General features: G+C 42.3%; 2 protein-coding genes across 2 annotated transcripts; one reads left to right on the forward strand and one right to left on the reverse strand.

Moving 5' to 3' along the window:
* The first annotated feature begins 7,840 nt into the window (after nt 1–7,840).
* Nucleotides 7,841–9,043, forward strand: LOC110070081 (vomeronasal type-2 receptor 26-like). Its single transcript, XM_078378246.1, has 2 exons — nt 7,841–7,916; nt 8,133–9,043. The coding sequence occupies exons 1-2, from the start codon at nt 7,841–7,843 to the stop codon at nt 9,041–9,043; spliced, it is 987 nt and encodes a 328-aa protein (XP_078234372.1).
* Nucleotides 9,044–12,244: 3,201 nt separating this feature from the next.
* On the reverse strand, nt 12,245–23,457 carry LOC110070082 (vomeronasal type-2 receptor 26-like). Its single transcript, XM_078378247.1, has 3 exons — nt 23,170–23,457; nt 18,310–18,370; nt 12,245–15,355 (listed from the first exon to the last, which is right to left on the reverse strand). Exons 1-3 carry the CDS (start codon nt 23,455–23,457, stop codon nt 14,457–14,459), a joined length of 1,248 nt encoding a protein of 415 aa, XP_078234373.1. The 3' UTR covers nt 12,245–14,456.
* Nucleotides 23,458–24,386: the final 929 nt, after the last annotated feature.

Raw genomic sequence — 24,386 nt, forward strand, 5'->3', positions numbered from 1 at the left:
TGAACCCTCCTCAGAAGCCAGTGCTGTACTCCATCTATAAAGACTTCTTTTAAAAAATTGCTTGTTAAACACGATTTCTGTTTCGATGGAAGATCAATGGAAGACAATCCAGGCATTAGACAACACCTTAAAGACTGGCCAAACTGCACTTACTGAATCGGGAACATTTCTCTTCTCTATGCTAGTCAGTTTACCTTTTCCTCAAGGAGGTCAAGAGCTGATTTGAAGAAAAAGGAACTTGACTGTCTTGCAACTCTGGGTTTCTGCCAAACAGAATGTGTCCATGTGTGGCTTGGAAACATGATGGGGCAGGAGTCCCACAGACATCATTGCTTCTGTTCCTTTTCATGTTTCAGCTCTCTCATATATCCAGAAATGACTCGAACAAGGGAGGCGTTGGGCAAAAAAAGGTTCAGAGGGAATTTCACCGTTTACAAGAGGATGTTCTGATTGGTGCCTCTCTCTCTTTTCATCTGCCTTTCTTGAATCAGCTTTCTTTTAATCAACGTCCTTATGACACATTACGTGGATAGTAAGTACATCTTTCCACATGTACGTATACATACATGTATAGCAAACCAGCAGGACTAAGGGAGAATTCTTATTGGAGGTGCTCATGAAATTATGAGACGTTGCTTTCTCCACTGAGATCCTTTGAATCCTTGATCTATGGAAGCAGAAGGTGGTGGTTGCCTGATAGAGTGATTCATTGACTGATTCTTTTAATGGTCCTCCTTTTCCCTCTGGCTGACTCAAGGCTGATTATGATGTAAATTTAGAAAACAGAGGCTGCTAAAAATTACAATAACTTACCGTGTTTTTCCATGTATAAGACACCCCCATGTATAAGACACCCCCCACTTTTCTCACCCAAAATTAAAAAATCTAAGTGGGGCTTAACAAGTGGAGGGGAAAGCAGGGATCAAATCCCTGCAGGATCACTGTGATCCTTGCTTTCCCCTCCACTTGTCTTTGTTCTCTCCTCATCTTACTTCCATGTATAAGACAACCCTCAACTTTTAGTCTAAGGATTTTAGACAAAAGTATAGTCTTATACACAGAAAAATATGGTACATTATCCAAAGTCTATCAAATAGATTACTAAGACAAAACATATTTTAAATTGATGTTTGTTTAAAACTCATTTGAAAACAAAAAATAACACAACCATGAAGACTCTCTACACCATCAGTTGGTTAATTATTACAGGCAGGCCGTTGTATGACAAAGAAGGGATAGGAAGGAGGGGGGCCAGTCTGGCTTTCCTTGGAAGAAGTTCCATATCCTGGAAGGAGCCAGAGAGAGCACTCCCTCTCTCTTGTGTGTGCCTGTGAACAGATGGCCACCTATGACTGTCCAGATATTGCAGCTCATCTCATGTGCCCGTCATCCAAAAAACATAACCAATGGCCAGGAATAATGGAAGCTGTAGTCCAGAAAATGAAGTAGTGAAAAAGTTTCCTGCTGGCTAGATAGCTCAATGAGTTCAGTATGATTTTGGGAGTATGTTTCCCCACAAAGAGCCAGCCTGTGTAACTTTGGGCTACACAGTCTCAAGTCACTACCAGAAGAAGGGAATGGTAAACCACATTTGAGTTCTATACAGATAGAAAATTCTGGAAAGGGTCTCTATAAGTTACAATTGACTTGACAACATGTAATTTTAAAAATTGCAGCCTTTCCCACCCCTTCCCAAGTCACTGAACTATGGTGAAGTAAAGATTCATCTCCCAGTTTTTGCCTGAGGGAGAAGTCAGGAGGACCAATATTAATCCCATGTGGTCCATAAGCCAAAGCCGTGACAATTTAATCTGTCTCAAAATGGAGACATGGTGTTCTTGGTTCATACTATAATTCTGTTGGGAGGTAGTGATTCACGTAGCAGAACCTTACACAAGTAATAATAAAAAATATCAATATTTCCTGATAGGTAACAAGCCTTTAAGAGAGAAACTCTGACCCTCCTTTACTGTTTGAGAAATTACAGAGGAAAGGTTTTTAGTGTATGGCGTATTATTTCCTGTTTGTTGTACCTTAGCCCAGTTATGGGTTTGTTGCCTCTGTTATCATAAGAGCAACTAAGGAAGTGGATTTGAAATGACATCCCGTATTTTTCTGTGTATAAGACTATACTTTTGTCTAAAATCTTTAGACTAAAAATTGAGGGTTGTCTTATACATGGAAATATGCTGAGGAGAGAACAACAACAAACGGAGGCATCAAAGGGATCCTGCAGCGCTTTGATCCCTTTTCCCATACACTTGCTAAGCCCCACTTTGATTTCTTAATTTTGGATTGGAAAAGCGGGGGGGTGTCTTATACATGGGGGCGTCATACACGGAAAAATACGGTAACTGCTTAGGACTCATAGAAGCAATGGAACATGAGCTAGCCCTAAATTTGATTTTAGTTGTTCAGCTCTAAGGATATACAACATTAAATCTATTTAAAAATCAGTCAGGCACACATTAATTGAAGTGATGTGGTGACAGTGATGAGTCAGTCCCATGACTTTGTGAAAATTTCATTGCAGCCTACTGCTAAAATATTACCACCAGATCCTTACTGTTGCCTTCGCAGTGGAAGAGATCAACAACAATGGCTGCCTCTTACCCAATCACACGCTGAAATATATCCCCACTGACACTGCTTTCAACGAAATGGGGAGATGTTCGGGGACTATGGATCTTCTTTTCGCAACACATGGAAATCCTCTGAACTACATCTGTGGCAGTAGCAATATGTTACTGGGCATCATCGGTGGGCTTTCTTCTCAAAACTCCAAGCAGATGCCTATCATCTTGAATGTCTATAAGATTCCACAGGTATGCTTTGTTCTCTGAAAAAAAAAATAAGGGGTTCATCAAGAAGATGTAATTTGTTCTTGCTACCTATTTGGTGCCTTCAAGTTGGTGAGGCTCAGGTGCTCCTCTGTGACATTTCATTCAACACAAATCCTAATTCAATTCTTCAAAAAAGCCCTCTGTTTATGAATGTGGGACCTTTCCCTTCTGTATCCACAATGCAAAATGTCATCAGGAGGAAAAGGGATAATCAGGAGCAGCAGCAACACTAGTAACAACAGTTTAGCAGAGATAAGAAGCTTTAGATTCTAGGGAAAAATTGTACTAGTGAAAGGGTTAAAGTTAGTACAAATTTACAACAGTGGTCGCTCAAGACCAACACATAGGGAGAAATTTGACTGTGAGTTGCCCTCCCACCTCAATCCACACATCACCCATACTTCATGCCTTACTAACTCTGTGGTCCAAATTTCCTTCTCTCAAAAAAATATGGAGCTGCCTCCTATGGGTTCCTGCTTCTAGAGGGTAGTTAATGTCTTCTTTAACTTGACCAGACAGCATCACCACCAGGAGACCAAGATCCTTGAGAATATTTTGTAGGGAACAAAACCAATTGGTTAAGGTTTCTGTCTTGCCCAGAACTTGGACGGACATCATAAAAAAAATTCAGAAAATGTTAGACCTTAGTAGGAATCCTAAAACTACTTTTGTTCTTCTCTTCAGCTTGTTTATGACTCGTTTGACTCAGCTTTGCAAGATAAAGTTCAGTTCCCTAATGTTTATCGAATGATTCCTAATGAGCATCTCCAATATGCAGGGATCATCCAGCTTCTGAAGCATTTTGGATGGAGTTGGCTTGGCCTGTTTGTTTCTGATGATGAGAGTGGAGAAGCGTTACTGAGGATCCTCCTTCCTTTGCTACTGGAAAGCGGTATTTGTCTTGCTTTTAGGGAAGTCATCCCACAACTGAAGGAGCACTGGGAAGGATACAGAGAAGGAACATTACAGCTTAAGGGTAAATTGGAAAGACTTAACACTCTTCTCTCAACAGCAGAAACCAGGGTGATTCTTGCTCATGGAGACTTACGGTCTATGGAGGCGTTGCGGATGGTTCTGTATGTCAGGGAGTTTGACGAAAAGAAGCCCATAGAGTGTGTTTGGATCATAACAGCTCGGTGGGATTTTACCACAGTATTTTACAGCCAAGTATTTACCCCAAAGTCCTTCAATGGCACCTTGTCCTTTACGCTTCACACAAGTGATGTGGCAGGATATGCGCAGTTCCTGAAAACACTAACTCCAGATCAATCTAAGCTGTATCACATCCATACTTTTTGGGCCACTGCTTTTCTCTGCTCCCTGCCCCAGTTTAATGTCTATCCAGACAACTGTACCGGTGAAGAGGCATTAAGTGACCTCCCTGAACATATGTTTGGAACCAGAATGCCTGGCCAGAGTTACAGTGTCTATAATGCTGTTTATGCCATAGCGTATGCTGTCCATGCAATGCTTTCATCCAGATCCAGGCAGAAGGCTTTGGGAGGTGAAGGCAAGTGGAAGCTTCAGAATGTCAACCCATGGCAGGTAGGAGAGAGAACTCCATGCTCAGTCCCTGCTATAAAGACCTACAGAGGTGTGTATAGGCAAACACAGGAAGAATGCTCTTTCTTAACCCATCTGCCACATGTTCATGGAAGAAGGGTAGCTGTAAATCAGTGGCGTAGGGGTAAATTTGTGAGTGCACATGATGATCTGTGCTATTCAAAAAAAAAACTGGGTCTACACGCTGTGGGGCCTGGCTCTTCCAGAGCTCTGCTTCAAATGAAAGTGTGGCAGAAAAAAAGGGTAAGTCTTTCTCTCTCTCTTGGCTTCATTCCTGTTTTCGCCCTTCTTGCCATATTTACAGTTAGGTGTGCAAATGGGTGGATATGGAATAAACTGAAGAGTTCTCCTCCAGATGCAGTTGGATGTATAAACCAAGATCGCCAACAATGTGCATATCCTCAAATCCCTTTTCTTTGCATTCACTTGGTTGATGGGTCAATGAACAGGGTAAAATTCTCAATATCTGAAGCAATCCCTCATGGTGGATAACAGTGGCCAAAAATCCTTTGCCCAGCAGTAACTCAAAGTTGTGTAAAGGATGATCATTCTGGCTGGATTTGACATGTCAAGGTAAACCGAAGTCATGAATTTGGCTATGAACTCTGTTGTGTGCCCAGAGGCATGACATACACAATGAGAATCCTCTCCTATGGTTCACAATTTGTGGTTGTTTCAAAGCACAGTAGTGCCTCGCTTTATGCTTACCCCGCATTACGACGGATCCGCTTAACGTTGAAGGTTTTGCGATCACAAAAGCGATTGCAAAATGATGGTTTGAATGGGGGATTTTTGCTGTGTGATGATCGGTTCCCTGTTTTGGGAACCGATTTTCTCTTCCCGATGATCAAAACAGCTGATCATCAGGTTTTCATAATGGCTGCCGGATGCTCAAAATGGCTCCCCACTGTGTTTAGGAGCCATTTTTCGCTGCACAGGCACCCGAAAATGGCCGCGCCTATGGAGGATCTTTGCTGGACTGTGAGTTTTTAGCCGATTGGAACGCATTAACCGGGTTTTAATGCGTTTCAATGGCTTTTTTATTTTTGCATTACGACGTTTGTAATTAACGTCGTAATGCGAGGCACCACTGTACTAAAAATTCAAAATTACGAGCTGAAATCATAGCAGCTGTAGTTCATCTTTCTCTTGTTTCCTTAAGATGGTAAGTACTTTGTCCCATATGAAGTTATGCCCATTTGTCAATGATAATGCACACTTAATGCACAGAATTATCCTTCTCTCGCTCCCTTCAACCTTCCCACTTCCAGAGCCTTGATCAGGGTTGTATTTCTCATCTCTGGTTATAATTCACAATTGTTTCTCAACTCTTGGGTTTAGCTTCATCTCTTCCTAAAACGCATCCATTTCAATAATAGTGCTGGAGAAGAAATATACTTTGTTGAAAATGGGGAAGTGGCAATTGGATATGATATTATCAACACAGTCACATTTGCCAATCTGTCAATTCAAAGAGTCCAGGTTGGAAGGATGAACCCCCAGGCTCCTGCTGGAAAAGAGTTCACCATCCATGGAGGTGACATCGTCTGGAACCACAAGTTTAACCAGGTTCAAAAGGGGATTATATTCCTTCACTTCTCACAGGCATAAGTAAAGAAGAGAATTGGGTTGGTTACATTCTGGGAAATTCAGAGATTATCCAGACCATGTTGGTGAATCTAGCTGAGACATTGATAATTTTGTCAGAAAAAAAATGAGTTTCTTTTGATGGAACGTGGCGAATATATAAGCCATTTATTTGGTCTTAATGCAAATCATTAGTTGTCCATCCAATTCTGGAATAAGGACGCAAGACGACAAAGTTGGATTAAATATAGGCCACACTTTATTGATAATAAATGATATCAGCCAATCAATCCAATTATAAGGGGCCTGCTGTAGTGCGGAAAAGGTGATAGGTAGGGGTAACCAAACCCCTAGATCATAAATTGGGTGAGTCCCCGACCCCCAGGTTCCAGCGGTCTACCAGACCTCCAGACATCTTTACTTGATGACTATTGGTCCAGAAGTGGCCCAGCGCATCCTTCCCGAACCGGCCCTGTGAACACACGATCCACAGAACCGGTAGGTTTGATGTTCTGTTGGCTAAGATGAAATTACAATTGGGACACACCAAAAACACCTATTTTTTCTGCACTACACACCAGTGTGACCAAAATGCCACCGAAAAAGGGGGGCCAACAACCCTTCTCCAGTGTGGGATAGGTGAAAAATCCCGCCACCCAACGGCCAATCAGAATGAAGGTCAAAAATTCCTATCCGGCCCCAAAATTGGTGACCAAAAATCACACTAGAAATAGGGAGAGTGGGTGGGTGCCTGAAATGAAAGAAGGCAAACACGTGGAAGCGCGTCCTTAAATCTCTGCGCTTCCACACCCTTTGCTAACATGTGATAGGTTGGTGGGCAAACCCCAGCCACGCCCAATCCTGGCCATTGTAACAGCTGTCAAGCAGCTGGAACCAATGTGAAAGTTCAGGGTCTATTCAGGAGAGAAAGTGTTAAATGAGATAATTCAAGAGGTCAAGGAATAAGATGGACCACCAATCACTACAGACCTTGAAGAAGGCGATCAGTTGTGCTAACAGAGATAAGGCGATACCTGATGCTTTCCACTCTGTAACCTTCATCTTATTGACAGAAACCTCCTCAATCCACATGCGTTGAAGAATGTCATCCTGGACAGAGCAAGATGGCTCGTCAGGGGGCACAGATCTGTTGTTACGATTGCCCACAATGCTCTGAAGGAATGATTTCAAATCAGAAAGGTAAGCTGAAATTGGGCAAGGACAGAGGGAAGGCGATGGCATTCTAAAACAACTCTGTGAGGTAACCATGCAGAATCAGCATGGATCAGACTTCCTGGTTCTTCTTTGCATCCATTCTCTCTGCCTTTTCTCTCGGTGCTCAACCATCCTTCTACTGTTAGGAGAACCATGAAAATCATTTGTATCTGTGCAGAGTGGAAAAGGAGTTTTGCTTTTATGGTTGGTAAGGTTAGTAGGATAAAAAAAAAGAAAGAGAAAGACAATCTCTCCCATCTCTTCAACATTGATAAAGGTGTGACTTTATCAGTGTTTCTCAGCCTTCGGTCCCCATATGTTTTTGAACTACGCTCCCAGAAATCTGGGATAACACAGTTAGTGGCGAAGGCTCCTGATGAACACACCCCAAAAACCCTCATTATATATAATCGGTGTGCACAATTGTGACTTGAAAGCAGTAACAGTAGCGTATATTCTCCTGGATGTGTCTAGTCTGTCTTTTTTTCATCCCACAACATTTACGCCATTTTAGTTAAGGGTCAGGACTGGGAAATTCTCCATCCAGATGCTTTAGATTCAGTTGTCGTGGCCAGTACAGCTGGGCACAAAGTACTGCTTTCGCAGTTTGTCTCGGCTCATTTACCGCCATAATGGGCATTCAGTGGTTTGGCACACTGCCCTCCTCCAGCAGGCACCAATTCAGAGTCAGTGGCCGGAGAATGCATGGTAGGGAAGTCAGGACGCTGTCTCTAAGGGGGCAGCTGCTGGAGAGGGGTGATGTTCTGAACTGCCAAACACCGATCATATCATTAAACAAACTTGCCCATCTCTAGTGGTTAGTAATAAGGTGACTGTGAAATTTAGGGTCCCCAAACTCTGGAGGGATCTGAAGAGGACATATAGGCATTCTGGAAACATAATATCTTTTCTTCTGACTTTCAGATGCAGAATACTGCAACAAATGCCCCGAGGAGCAATATCCAAATCACAATCAAGATCAATGCCTCCCCAAAGTGATCGACTATCTGTCCTTTAAAGAGCTCCTGGGGATCATTTTGACATCTTTTGTTCTTTTCTTTTCTTTGATCACCCTTGTGGTGCTGTGGAGCTTCCTTTGGCATCGGAACACTCCCCTCATCAAAGCCAACAATAGAACCATCACCTACATCCTCCTCTTGTCTCTTTTGCTTTGCTTTCTGTGCTCTCTTCTGTTTCTTGGTCAGCCCGGGATGGTGTCTTGCCTTTTCCGGCAAGCCTTCTTTGCCATCACATTCTCTGTGGCTGTTTCTTCGGTCCTGGCAAAAACCATCACCGTAGTTGTGGCTTTCATGGCTACCAAGCCTGGCAATCGGATGAGGAACTGGGTAGGGAAGAGGCTGGCGGTATCCGTCATCATTCTCTCATCTCTCATCCAAACTGCCCTTTGCATTATGTGGCTGGCCACTTCTCCTCCTTTCCTGGAACTGGACATGCGCTCCCAAGTGGGTCAGATCATAATGCAATGCAATGAAGGCTCTGACATGATGTTCTATGTTGTCTTAGGCTACCTGGGGCTCCTTGCCTTCATCAGCTTCACAGCTGCTTTCTTCGCCAGGAAGTTGCCTGATGCTTTCAACGAAGCCAAGCTGATCACCTTCAGCATGTTGGTGTTTTGCAGCGTTTGGCTGTCCTTCGTCCCCACCTATCTCAGTACCAAGGGGAAATACATGGTGGCCGTGGAGATCTTCTCCATATTGGCTTCTAGTGCTGGATTACTGGGTTGCATTTTTCTCCCTAAATTCTACATTATAGTCCTGAGGCCTGAACTGAACACCAGGAACCAGCTAGTAAGAAAACAACATGTTATTACTTAGGACTTTTAATGTTCGCTTCTTCTTCCTCTTCTGCCTCCTGTTCTAAAGTTTAATAAGAAGGCAAACCTATGGACAAAGTCTTGTTAACCATTATATCAGTAAAGAATTGAGAAGTACTGGAAACAATAAATATGCTTGTACGTGACTTTGTTCTTGAAGCCTGCCTTGTATATTTTTCATAATTGTTTATTTGGCAAATAGAGTATGTTAACTTATATCTTCTTCTATCTCAGCAAAAACCATCACCATGGCTCTAGTGTTTATCTTGCTTTGTTCGTATTCTAACCAAGCCAGCTTACTCTTTTGTAATATAGAAGCAGTACCATTTCACTTTAATGATTGTGTGAACTGTTTTCCTTCCTTGAAAGCTTCTTTTTCTCACCTTGTGGAAGTGTGTGCTTTTGTTCTATGTGCACGGCACCTTTTGGATATGATCCCTTGTTCCTGTGTAGACATTCGAATCTTGGTGCAGGTGCATCAACAGAGATACAGTGGTGCCTCGCATAGCGAGGTTAATCCGTTCCGGATTAACCTTTGCTATAGGGAAACATCGCTAAACGGAATTAAAAAAGCCATAGAAACGCATTGAACTTCGTTCAATGCGTTCCTATGGCTTGAAAACTCACCGTTAAGCGATGTTTCTCCATAACGCCGCCATTTTCGCGCCCTCAGTAAGTGAGGGCAGGGCGCGAAAATGCGGCGCAGACCTTCTGGCGGCCATTTTGGAACCGCCGATCAGCTGTTCTCCCCCACTTCGTTATGCGATATTCGCTAAGCGAATCGCTTAGCGAATATCGCAAAGCGAAAAATCGCCATAGGGGCCATCGCTGAGCGAATGCTCCAGCGATGGCCCATAGTGCCTCGTTAAGCGATTTCATCGCTCAGCGAGGCACTCGTTAAGCAATTTCATCGCTCAGCGAGGCACTCGTTAAGCGAGGCACCACTGTACATGATAAAAAGTTGAATCATCAATGTTTCTTAAATAGCCTCTAGTTTCCTGGTAATTCATTATCTATCTTTTTTTAAAAAAAAAACAGTGAGCTTCAGGTAGCACACACATATCCCCTTCTCCTCAGCTCATCTTCAGAAGAATCCTAAGGGTTAGTGTAACCTCTGCAGGCTTTATGGATCATCCCAGTGGATGGGAAAATCTTTAGAAAAGGTCTATAACTCTCAGTCTAGAAAACAAGAGGGAATGAGTGCTTAAAATGCTCTCCATGGTGTCTCAGTGAAGAGCATCCCATATGTTTTTAGCATGTTTCCTTAATATTGACTTGAAAGCATTCATTCTTAATATACTGCAGACTGTGATATTTACAGTGGTGCCTCGCTAGACAGTTACCCCACATTACAGTTTTTTCGCTAGACATTGACTTTTTGCAATCGCTATAGCGATTCGCAAAACAATGATCCCTATGGGGGAATTTCGCTGGACAATGTTTGGTCCCAGCTTCACAAACCGATTTTCACTAGACAATGATTTTGACAGCTTCCTCCACACTCGCAAAGAAGGTGTTTTCGGGACCTAAGTTTCACAAGACAGTGATTTAAACAGCTGATCGGCAGTTCGCAAAGAGGCTTTCCTATGGCCAATCTTCGCTAGACAACGACGATTCTTCCCCATTGGAATGCATTAAACAGGTTTCAATGCATTCCAATGGAGAAATGCTTTTCGCTAGACAATTATTTCGCTAAACAGCAATTTCAGTGGAATGGATTATCATCGTCTAGCGAGGCACCACTGTACAGGGAACTGCATCTATCTGGACTGTTATTTTCAGATAAAAAATTTTTCCCACTGTACACACCTTGATCTCAACAACATGCCGAGACAGGAATGTGTAGGCCCTCCTGCTTTCTCCTCATGAAGAGTGGTTTGTCTCAAGAGAAATTTGTTGACACTTGAACAAGATCCCTGGAACCTCAAGGTTCTTGCTCCTATACATAGAAAGGTAAAAAAAGGTAAAGGTTCCCCTTGACAATTTTGTCCAGTCATGTCCGACTGTAGGCGGCGATGCTCATCTCCATTTCCAACACATAGAGCTAGCATTTGTCCACAGACAATCCTCCGTGGTCACGTGGACAGCATGACTAGACACGGAATGCCGTTTACCTTCCCACCGAGGTGGTACCTATTTATTTACTCGCATTTTTGCATTTTGCATGCTTTCAAACCACTAAGTTGGTGGGAGCTGGGACAAGCGATGGGGGCTCACTCCGTCGTGTGGATTCAATCTTACAACTGCAGGTCTTCTGACCTTGCAGCACAGAGGCTTCAGTGGTTTAACCCGCAGTGCCACCACATCGCCACTCCTGGTCTCCGTAGTCATCACATTGGTACAGCACGGCTCCTACCCCGGCCTTCGAAGTATCGATGTGGACGATGAATTCTTTATTTAAGTCTGGAGCATGCAACACAGGGCGGTTGGTTGATGCTTCTTTTAGCTTTCCAAAAGCCACCTTGCAGTCATAGGACCATGGAACAAGGTCACTGGTCTTTTTTTTCATCAGCTCTGGATCATTTCGTTGTAACACTCCTTTGGCTACATCAGGTTTGCTGGAGAAAACCGGTCGATACTTATTAACCAATGTTAGATCACTCTGCTGTTCTATGAATAGAGCAGGGCTGATCTGCACCTCCCCTGAGATGAACTTTTGCTGACCCCTCCATTCCCAGAGAGGTATCTCATGTTTTCCTTTATCAGCTGCTTTCAATTCAAACACCACATTTTTTCCCACTACAAGAAGGCTTAAGGGCATTTACATGAACAACCCTTTTGTCTAGGTGTTCATCAAGAATGTCATTGAGGTTACTCATTTCATGAATAACTCTATATGGACCGTACCATCTCAGTTGTAGATTGTTCCCCTTGATGGGCCTCACTAGAAAGACCTCATCTCCAGGAATAAAATGAAGTTCCCTAGCCTTTTTGTCATACCACATTTTTTGTTTGACTTTTTGTGGTTTTAGATTCTCAGCAGCCAAATCTAGATTTCTTTCGAGGCTGTTTACCACAGAGTTTACACATGTAACCAGAAGAACCTTAAGCAGGAACCTCCTCTCTTCTGTTGCTGTCCACACAGAGAAGACAATGAAGGAGAAGGGAGAGTTTACATGTTTCTTTGTAAATGCATGGTCAGGGACCAAATAATTAACTGTAAACAAATAAAGGATGAAGTATATTTTTAATATTTTTATACAGTCTTTTGGCCTAGCTGGAAAAGAAAACGACTGTCTGGGTTTACTTACTACATGTCTTGATTATTATTTTTCTCAGTCTCGTTTTAAAGCTGGTCACCCAAATTGTGTCTTTGCTTACTTATATAATAGCTTTTCATTTAAATGCATATCATTTTTCAGGTGTAATGCAGATGATGTTATGGATGTATATTCATAACACGATCCTGGTCAAAATAACTACGTTGAGCTTAGGCCCCAAAAACACCTGTTTTGCGAGCGCAGAGGGAGCTGTCAAAATCGTCATCTAGTGAAAATCGGTTTGCGAAGCAGGGATCAAACATTGTCCAGCGAAATTCCCCCATAGGAACCACTGTTTTGCGAATCACTATAATGATCGCAAAAAGTCAATGTCTAGCGAAAAAACTGTCATGCGGGGTAACTGTCTAGCGAGGCACCACTGTATAAGTTATTTTTGCACGGATATTTTGTATTTCTGCTTCTCAAACAACTGATATTATCAAATGAGCATTTAAAGGTTGTCTTCTTTTTTTGCTTTATTTAACAGGCAATATATGCATATGCAAACCTATGCAACAAATACAAAAATATACTTCAAGATCAGTACAGAATTAATGTATAATGACATAGGTCTAAACTAAAGCTTCTTGAAACAGAGAGAAAGCTTGTACCTTGTGCAACAAAGCTTATCTTAAACACTTAACTTTAAAGTTCGAATCATACAAAATGGAATAGAAATGAATATGGATCAGAAGATTAATGATATCTCTCCGAGATTAAACTTTTGTTGCAAAATTCCAATTAACAGCATAAACTCTCTACAAGCAACATTAAATAAGCTTCAAAAAGGTTTTAAGATACAGAATTAATAACAAAAAAGAGAGAAAGCATAACATGACTTAGCATAGCAACAAATTAACAAAACAAAATTGTTATCTGTCCCCATCATAGACTGTCTATCAGTCACTCTATTTTTGTGACTCTCACAGCTTAGGCTTGTGAGAATTTGATGGTGTTTCATATTCTAAGCTTTTGATTATTTAACTTGATATAAAGCGATAGCTACCTGCTTATAATCAACAACTATAATTTCTTAGCAATTGTTTTGTTTACTTTTCTCACTTACTAGAGTTAGTGATAGCTAAAAAGCACCAATATAAACATCCATCACCCTTTTTTGCTTTCAACTGATTCATTCATATTTCCACCAATTATTCGTTAGATGGCAGAGGTGTATTTTGCAAAGAGGTGTGTTAACTTTCATAGGTCATCTCTAATTGATGTATTATATTTCTCCCCCCTTAATATTTATAAGCACATTTGACAGTGTAATTCTAGAAGAATCATTGTTGTATGGGCTCAGACAGGACTTACTCTTAGGGTGTTCTATAGCTCCTCTCCCTACCTCCAAGTCTGACCATGGCAGTTTGTATTTCCTGTCCATTGGTAAGATGTATTTTGTTTAAATGGAGATCCAGAAGATGATAATGTCAGAGACTCGGGATAAAGTTGACTGGCACTGGAGTGGGGGCATGATTGGTATGTCATTTATTTGGATTTAGAGCAGATCAGGGCAGATTCTGCACGCCATAACAGCATCATTTTGATTCTGCCTGCCATCCCAGTTCCTCATCAGCATAATTAGGCACAGATACATTAAATGAGTGATGACAAACCTCGACAGCATCTTAAAAAGCAGAGACATCACCTTGCCAACAAAAGTACGCATAGTCAAAGCTATGGTTTTTCCTGTAGTGATGTATGGAAGTGAGAGCTGGACCATAAAGAAAGCTGACTGCTGAAGAATTGATGCTTTTGAATTGTGGTGCTGGAGGAGGCCCTTGAGAGTCCCCTGGACTGCAAGGATAACAAACCTATCAATTCTAAAGGAAATCAACCCCGTGTGCTCACTGGAAGGACAGATCCTAAAGCTGAGGCTCCAATACTTTGGCCATCTCATGAGAAGAGAAGACTCCCTGGAAAAGACCCTGATGTTGGAAAAGGGTGAAGGGAAGAGGAGAAGGAGATGACAGAGGACAAGATGGTGGGACAGTGTCATCAAAGCTACCAAAATGAATTTGACCCAACTCCGGGAGGCAGTAGAAGACAGGAAGGCCTGGTGTGCTCTGGACCACGGGGTCATGAAGAGACAGACATGACTAAACGACTAAACAACAACAACATTAAATGAGATCATGCATAGCCATAGTCTCCCTACTTTTTTCCAATCACCTGCTTCTTAGTATTGAGATCTGGTCTTAATATTATAAGGTAGCATTTGGGAAGAAAGAGACAAAACAGTAAACCAGAACTGGAGGCTAAAATAGAAAAGATCTCCACAGCCACCATGTGTTTCCCTTTTGTAGTCAGGTAGGTGGGAACAAATGATATCCAAACACTGCAAAATACCAACATACTGAAAGTGATGAATTTGGCTTCATTGAAGCTGTCAGGCAGCCGCCTGGCAAAGAAAGCCACTATGAAGCTGGTGACCGCCAGAAGCCACATGTAGCCAAGGACAATGTAGAACATAAGGTCAGATCCCTCATTGCATTTCAATACAATCTGATCCCTCTGGTATTGCATGTCAGACTCTGGGAATGGGGGAGAGATTGCTAGCCACACCCCACAGATGGCAATTTGAATAAGAGAGGAGAGGATCACCACCGTCATGGCCAGCTTCTTCCCCACCCATCTCCCGATCTTGTTTCCTGGTTTCGTGGCCATGAATGCAAAGACCACCGTGATTGTTTTGCCCAACACACAAGAAACTGCAGCGGAGAAGACCGTACCAAATACCGTTTGGCGGAGAAGGCAACAGGTTGTCCCAGGCCTGCCCAAGAAAAGGAAAGAGCACAGAAAACAAAGGAGAAGATCGGTGAGCAGAGTACAGGTGATGCTCCAGTTGTTGGCTTTGACGATGGGAGTATTCTTGTGTTGAATGAAAATGCCCATCACCGCCATGGTAATTAAAGAAAAGAAGAAGGCACCAGAAGACAAAATTATTCCCAGAAGTTCTTCATAGGATAAATAGGTCACCTTTTTGGAGAGACACCGACTCCGATCCTCATTTGGATAATGATCTTCTGGGCACTTCTCACATTCCAGGGCATCTACAATTCACCAAAAAGCCCTCAGTATTCACAAAATAGGTAGATGTCCCCGGCAATTTGGGGAGGATTTTCCAGTTCTGATTGCACACATATACAGCTTCTGTTATATGTGTGCATTCTCAATTCACTTCTTGTTTAATAATATGGCAGATATACTTTTAGTTTCTCTCAAACATATGTTAAATCCGTCATGAGCAGACACATGCAATAAAACATTGAGGAAGTTTGAAAGCATTTAGAAAAGGATTATGAGAGATTAGAGGAGCAAGTTGTGTTACAATGGCTGCTAAAGCTGGGTAATTTGTGCTCTTTTGCAATGTAGCCTGAACTTATAGAGTTACTTTTTTAGTTACAGAATGTATCTACACCAAATGTTGCAGGAAGAATAACATATACATTCAGTGTAGACTCAGTCTGTCTCATGTCTGTGCCTTTGTATATTTTTAAAGTAATTTAAAAGTTACTTTTTAAAATCAGAAACCAGAGAGATACTTTTAAAAACTTGTAACTATAAAAAACTAACTACTTTCTTGTACCTAAAACTACTACTAACTATTTTTAAAAGTAATTCTACCAGTGTATTCGTGAAGGCTTTCATGGCCGGGATCTAATGGTTGTTGTGGGTTTTTTGGGCTCTTTGGCCATGTTCTGAAGGTTGTTCTTCCTAACATTTCACCAGTCTCTGTGGCCGGCATCTTCAGAGGACAGCACTCTGTGCTCTGGTGTAGTTTGCTTGGGAGTGGAGTACTGGCAAGTCAAATATTGCCCAAGTCAACTCATGGGTAGTATGAATACAACTCAACTGGTTGTTCTATGCAATGACCACTACCTACTTGGCTTATCATATGAAGGTCAGCTTCACTGATTGTCTACACCTTCTGTAGCTTTCAGGTAAAAAAGGGCATTTACCAATAGTCAAAGATTTTTCTGACAAAGCATAGAAGTACAGTGGTGCCTCGCATAGCGAGGTTAATCTGTTCCGAATTAACCTTTGCTATGCTGAAGCATTGTTGAACGGGGCAGGGAATTCCATTGGAACGCATTAAACATGTTTTAATGTGTTCCAAATGGGCCGAATACTCACCGTTCAGCGATGCTTCTTAATGGCAGGCAGCCATTTTCGCGCCCTCCCCTCGCTTAATGAGGGCGCAAAAACGCTGCACGCGGCCATTTTGGGCCATTTCTGGGCTTCCGGCGGCCATTTTGGCCGCCGAACAGCTGATCGTCGGGCTTCATTTTGCGAAGATCGGTAAGCGAAATGCTTACCGGTCTTCGCAAAGCGAATTTTGCCCTATTAAAAAACATTGAGCGATCGCATTAGCGATCCAAAAAAACGGATCGCTATGCGATTTTGTCGTTATATGGTGCACTCGTTAAGCGAGGCACCACTGTAGTTTTCTTCGGTGTGGCAGCATCTCATTTCCTCTGTGGGTGGAAAATTGAAATCCTGATTTTTGAAACACAACGTAGTCTACTTAATCATTTTCACATTTGCTAGAACCCCCATTCCTAGCTAACCATTGTATTATGGGATACACACTTCCCTGACATTGTTGAAAATAATTTTAAAATGGCAGGAAAACCAAAGAGCCTATAACAGACATACTATTAAGTAACCATGTGGGAAAAAAACCTATATCCTGTTCTGTGTACGTCTGATTGTTTACCAGAAGCAGTCTGATAACTTATTTTGTTACTGAGAAAACTGATAGACTTCTTCTAGTCCTCAGTGTTAAACATTTGGAAGGTTCACCATGTAATCCTCTATTCTTTTTCTTACCCATGTGGACTGAAATCCTGCCCTCTGCACATTGAACACAATCATAGCAACATACATGTTTCCCTTGCTGAACAATCATGCTGTAACCAGGGTGGCAATTCTCAACACATCTGGAATGGGGTGGCACCTAATGGAGACCAGAGAGATAAATATGCATGATGGAAATAAACTCATTTCTCCTCCTTTCCTTGGTAACAAATTGGAACAAGTTCAGAGGAGGGCAACAAGGATGATCGGGGTTCAAGTTAAAGGAAGCCAGATTTGAATTGAATATCAGGAAAAACTTCCTAACTGTTAGAGCAGTATGACAGCAGAACCAGATACCTCGGGAGTTGGTGAGTGCTCCAACACTGGAGGCATTCAAGAGAAACTTAGACAACCACCTGGCAGATATGCTTTGATTGTATTCCTGCACTGAGCAGGAGGTTGGACTTGATGGCCTTGTAGGCCCTTCCAACTTCACTTTTCTATGGTTCTATAATTCTCAACTTTATCCTTTGAATACAAGAATGTAGCAAGCTATCCCAAGCTATGGTAGGAAAAAAATGTTGCAGGATCTGGTAAAAGTTCACATCATGTGAGACATGTACAAAACCTTGCATAAGCTGAAAAAGAGTTCTTAGGCTTCCAGTGAAATGTGATGGGGAAATAAAGGAAAAGCAGGGGAAATAGCATCAATGCATGGGAAGCTGTGGTCTGCAGGAAGTCTCTGAAAAGCCATCATAACTTTCCTGCATGCAATTTCATTCTTTCTCCTTTTCAGATGGAAAAAACACAGAAATGCTGCTTCAGTAGCCTCTGTAAAGGAACCGATGTCATCTTTCTAGAGCTTAAGAAACACAATTGAATACATTATGGATACCAGGGGAATATCTGAGGACATTTCTCAAGTTCACATCAGGGGATCTTGAAAGACTTTACTCTTCTCATCTTTTGGATGTCCAAAGATTATCAAAATGCCTTCAAAGAAAAGGGAAGGGACCCTTAACCCAAAACTTGCCACTCACCTGTTTAAACCTGTGATTCCATACAATGGCACTTTCATTAATAGTGAACGATTTGTCTGCCAGGGCCTGGGAATACAGCCTTCCAACTCTGACTTTCTGGAAGGATTGGTTAGCAAATGCCACCAAGTTGAGGATGTCATACATAGTTGCCAGATTCCCCTTCTCACCAAAATAGATTTCTTCCCCAGCACTGTTGTTAAAGTAGATGTTTCTCAGAAACATGAGGAGCTAATTAAGAGGAAGAAGAACTGATCAATCATATCCTAAAGGCACTTGTTCGGTTGCCAGCCATTTCCATCTTTCAGACAGAGTTTAGAAATTGTGGACCATTATGAATGGTATGTAACAAAGGTCAGGCCTAACTGAAGCCACCTTCTCTGTACAGTGAATACAGTACACTGTATATTCTGTGTCTTAGAATAACCTTTCATTCACCTGCCAAAATAGATTCTAGTACATGAAATTTTCAGTCCCAATAAACGTGTTAGTTTGAAAACACAGGTGTGCAGCTTGGAGGTGGTCCTGGATTCATCTCTGAGCATGGATATTCAAGTTTCTGTGTCGGCCAGGAGTCCCTTTCCACCAATAAAACTAGTGTGCCAGCTGGACTCAATCCTGCAGAGGTCTAACTTGGCCACGTGACGCATACCTTAGTTACATCTCAGCTGGATGACTGCAATCCACTTTATTTGAGACTGCCTTGGAAAGTGTCTGGAAACTGGAGCAAGTCAAAAACATAGCAGCCAGATTGCTGACTGGGGCTGGTTACAGTACTCACAGACCTCCACCCCGTTACACCAGCTCCACTGGCTGCTGATCTGTTTCTGGATCAGAATGAAATTTAACAGGGATAACTGCAAAGTTTTACACCTGAGGCAGGGGACACCCAATGCACAGTTACAAGATGCAGGACACTTGACTCAGTAATACTATGAGTGAGAAGGATCTTGGAATTGCTGCAGACCAAAAGCTGAATATGAGCTAACAGTGTGAGGTGGCTTCAAAAAAAGTCAAATGCATTAACAGAAATATAGCCTCCAAATCCCATGTATTTGCCAGCGTACAAGATGACCTTTTGGCCCTGAAAAACATGCCTCCAAGTGGGGGTGTCATCTTATATACCGGGTGCACTTACAGCAAACCCTCCCTCTCTCCCAGCAAAGTCACTTACCTGGTAGTAAGACAGAATAGACCGAGCCCGCTCCTCCTTGGTAGCCTGGGAACAGCCTGACTCTAGCACCAAACAGCTGACTGTCGGGAACCAGCAGAGAGGTGGCAGCCATTTTGAGATGCGACCACATGGCTGCTGCCTCTCAAAATGGCTGCCACCTCTCTGCTGGTTCCCGACAGTCAGCTGTTCAGCACCGATGCTGTCCTTCTTCCAGCAAACCCTCGCTCTCTCCCAGCGAAAGGAACCCAAAGCGGCAAAATGAACTCTCCCCATGATGCAGCCAAAGCAGAATCACCCATGCGGAAGAGGGGGTAGTCTTATACAACAAATATATAACAAACTCTACATTTTGAGTGGAAATGTTGGGGGGGTCGTATTATACGCTCAGTCGCCTTATACACTGGCAAATACGGTACTAGTCCCCCTCTATTCAGGACTAGTTAGCCCTCATCTAGAGTACTGTGTACGTCCCACTTTAAGAACGATGCCAACAAGCTGGAACAAATTCAGAGGAGGTCAATAAAAATGATCAGGGAACTGGAAACCAAGCCTTATGAGGAAAGACTAAAAGTACTGGACATGTTTAGCCCTGAGAAAAGAAGACTTGGGGGAGATATGATAATACTTGAAAGGTAGTCATACAGAGGAGGGGCAGGATCTGTTCTCGATCATCCCAGAGTGCAGGACACTCAACAATGGGCCCAAGTTACAGGAAGTGAGATTTTGACTGAAAATTAGGAAGAAAACTTCCTAACTGTTAGAGCAGTGTGACAATGGAACCAAATATTTTGGAAGCATTCAAGAGAAAAATTGTACAACCATATGTGAGATCTGCTTTGATGCGGATTCCCACATTGAGCAGGGGGTGTGTGGACTCGATGGCCTCATAGGCCTCTTCCAACTGAATTATTGTATAATTCTATGAAATAATTGAATTTTGTGCTTGCCTAAGGTTGGTATCAGCAGAAAACAAGAAGTTTATCACAGTTGAACTTCCACTCTCAGGAATACTTACATACCTGCCAGGGCTGAAAGTTTAACCAGTTTTTGATCCGCCTTGCTTTAGCACTTGATGAATGCATAGCATGGAGAGCATGTGCCAGAGCATAGACTGCATTATAAATACTGTAGCTCTGCCCAGACATTCCCATTTCAAACACAGTTCCAGGCAGTCTACTTAGTTTGTCCTCTTCAGAGCAGTTACGTCTGCCTGGCCGATTCAGATTATCTATTGGGAATGAACAGAGAAAGGAACTCCACCAAAACTGATGAAGAAAATAAATCTTAGCCTGGTATGGGCTGATATTCTCCAGGAAGTCCTGAAACCCTGGCACCACATTTGTATGCAGAGCAAATGATAAGGTGCCATTGAAGGATTTTGCTGTGAACTTCCGAGAGGGAAAAACAACTGTAACATCCCACTGGGACGTTATAATCCACACCTTCCCCATGAACTTGTTCTGGCCAAATTCGCACCTTTCTAGAATTAGCCGCAAGCCTTCCATAGAGTAAACATCCCCATGGGCAAGGATCACATTAGAATTTGTTGACCAGAGAACGAGTATTATGCTAGTCAGTTTTTTCTGAAGGGAAGTTGACATGTAATCGGTCACGGTGGGAATCGTTTGCAGGAAAGAAATGCAAATGTCACTCTGGGTGAGGATCGCACTGAGATCTCGGAAAAATCTTTCTCCATTGTCATCATCTGAAACGAGGAGGCCGATCCAATTCCATCTAAAATAATGCATCAGCTGAACAACCCCAGTGTACTGAGAGTTTTCATCAGGAACCATCCAGAAGAAAGAAGGGAACTGAGTTTTATCACTCAAGACTGGGTCGTAATATCCGTAACTGAGCTATCCGGGAAGGAAAACACATTTATTTCACATTCATTTATGGCACAATGTTTAAACTGCAGTACTACAGTCAAGACTCTGCTCTAACAACCTGGGTTCAGTTTCAGGTAGCCAGCTCAAGGCTGACTCAGCCTTCTATCCTTCGAAGGTTAGTAAACTGGGTACCCTCCTTGCTGTAGGGGGGAGCAATGGGTAGCCTGCATAATAAATTGTAAACTGCCCAGAGAGTGCCTGAAGCACTACGGGGCAGTATATAAGCGGCACGTAAAAGGTAAAGGTAAAGGTTCCCCTTGACAATTTTTGTCCAGTCGTGTTCGACTCTAGGGGGCAGTGCTCATCTCCGTTTCCAAGCCATAGAGCCAACATTTTGTCCGGAGACAATCTTCCGTGGTCACATGGCCAGTGCGACTTAGACACGGAACGCCGTTACCTTCCCACCGAGGTAGTTCCTATTGATCTACTTGCATTTGCATGCCTTTGAACCGCTAGGTTGAAGGGAGCTGGGACAAGCGACGGATTCGATCTTACGACTGCTGGTCTCCTGACCCTACAGCACAGGCTTCTGTGGTTTATCCCACAGCACTACCACGTCCCTCATAGCGCCACCATGTCCATCACACTTCTTTTTTATTTTAAGGGGGGATGGAATGGTGGCAAATTCATTTCTTCCTTTTGTCATAATGCAACCTGTTAAACAATGCAACTAGATGGACTCCTTTAAAATGTGACAATTAAATATATTACATCAGAAAAACCTTATGATTAGAGTTGTTACTTGCCATCAAGACACTATTGGATTGCGGTGACCTTGGTATGGTTTATAAGGCATGTATGATGAACAAAGTGTGCCTAACCACTGACATATTCTGTTGAGTTTCCATGACGAAGTGTGAATTTGAACCCAGGTCTCTTGAATTCTAGTCTGATACTGTATCCACTATAACACACAAGCATTGATTAATTCTGAAATATAGGAGCTTATCACTGAAGCACAGCAGGACTTGGGAGAAAATGAAAGATTTGAGCCAGGGCCCTATCACTTCAAGCAAGGTCAAAAGGACGTTAAGGTCACCATAGAGCACTGGCTATGGTAGTGTATTTCAACTTGTCCAGTTCTATAGCAATGATAGCTGGCGATTCACATTTCCCAGGGATGCATCTATTCTGCATTGATTTTACAGGAGTAACTTTACAGGAATGATCCAAGCTGCGGAACCCTACCTTTAAATGCAATCAGCACATTGGATAGCTCCTACAAGATTCAGGGGAAGACTTCTAAGCTGATTCTATATATCAATGAAATCCTGGGTCGCTTGTCTTCACAGTGCTGGGAATAACACAGTTTCAGGTGGACTTGTAGAGTAGCGAAGCAATTTTGGATAGGTGTACATACTTTGTTACAAAAAATATTGCTTTGTAAGGTTCCACTAACCCCAGAACTGTTTCTATTGAGTATTATACCAGACAATATAGATAAGACAAAGAAATACTTATTATATAGATAGTCACTGCAGCCAGAATTCTTTATGTCAAGAACTGGAAGAAATCGGTGATACCGGAACAAGAGGAACTTATTGAGAAGATACAGGAAGCGGCAGAAATGGATATCTTATCAGAGGTGCTGAAGGACCGTCCAATACAAAAGGCAACTGAACGAGGGGGTTTATTATATAAATGGCTTGAATCACCAGATAGTACTTGAATAATATAGATTAAAACTAGGTTGTAAATGTAAGTTATAACCTGGAGGGCATATAGTAGAAAAGCGGAAAGTCGAGTTGATATGGCAATATGAATAGATTGGATGGCAGTACATTTTGTGTTCTCCTCCCCCTACTTTCCCCCCCCCTCATATCCCCCCTTTACCTTCTGTATCCCCTACCTTATCCTAAATTGTTAATAAAGGAAAAAGGAAAAAAAGAAATAACACAGTTTCAGTAAGACTGCACATGGCCTGTTTCTGGAAGCCAACACCAAAGCATGAGTATAAGCATGCATACCTGTGGAATCTTGTAGATGTTCAAAATGTTGGCCATCTGGATAGAGTTCTGGGAGGTGAGCCCACCAATGGCAGCCACTAACTTTTCCTTCCAGGTGCATTTATAATTGGGAGGATTCCCTTGTCCTGTGAAGAGAAGATCTACGGTGGTCTCTGAGGTTCTCAACAAATTGAAAGTGTTGTCATAAATTTTAGATCCCAGGCTGGTGTTGGGCAACAACTTGTCGTTCCTGTTGATCTCATCAAGGGCAAAGACGAAGGCGAGAACAAGCTGGTAGTTTTTAGGCATCGGTCTGCAATGAGAATTTAAGATCATCTAACAACTTTGTATTAAACAAAATATGGGTATTTTGCTTTCGTTAGAGACTTCTGTAAAGAATGGACAGATAGAATTCATGCTACCTGTTTTCTACCAGAAGGTGAGATATATATTTTTCTGTCAGATCTTTTTCTGACAGAACAATTGACATCCCTTTTTTCTGTCTTCTGTCCCTCTTACCTTATTTTGAAGGAGGTTCCACTTCGTTTCCTAAATTCTTGTAGAGGCACTTCAGGAAATGACATAGATACAAATTCCCCAATAACAAGGTCATCTCTGGACTCAAGAAAACTTTGTTGAAATGTGGGGTGCCACTGGCACATGGAGCCTAATATCTTACTGGAAGTATGAAGCAGGAGTAAGAGGAGCAACCAGTACTCTTCTAATGCCATTGTGTGTCCCAGCCAAGCAACTGCTTTTTGGAAGCCCATTCCAAGATTTCAGGTACATTTTTAATCTATGCAAAAGCTCTGTGACTGCAAGTAGTAACCTATGGCAGGAACATCACATCAAGGAGAAAATGCGTAAGAATGCTGAAGTGGGCTTTTGGTCAAAGGGAAATAGTCTTGAAACTCCTGAAGAAAGTGTCCTCTGTTGGACTCAAGTCAACCTTCCGTGCTGGCTTCAAATGAGTATTTATAACCAGACTTGAGCATAACAGACACTCTTGTGCTTAACTGAGATCAACACTGCAAGTTGCCTCTGGCAAGATGATGACCTTCCAGAGGGAACAGAATGATTTGGATAATTAGAGGGGAGATCATCACTTTTCCACAATTGTTCAAGTCACTACACAGTTGGAAGAAAGTCTGTTATCAATATAGCCATTTGTTTGTTTTACCCAAGCGTTGGCAGAGGTTGGATTTGGAGGGGTGACAGATGACAGGTCCCCTTCTTCT

The sequence above is a fragment of the Pogona vitticeps genome, chromosome 6, assembly GCF_051106095.1.
Source record: "Pogona vitticeps strain Pit_001003342236 chromosome 6, PviZW2.1, whole genome shotgun sequence".
NCBI classification, from domain to species: Eukaryota; Metazoa; Chordata; class Lepidosauria; order Squamata; family Agamidae; genus Pogona; species Pogona vitticeps.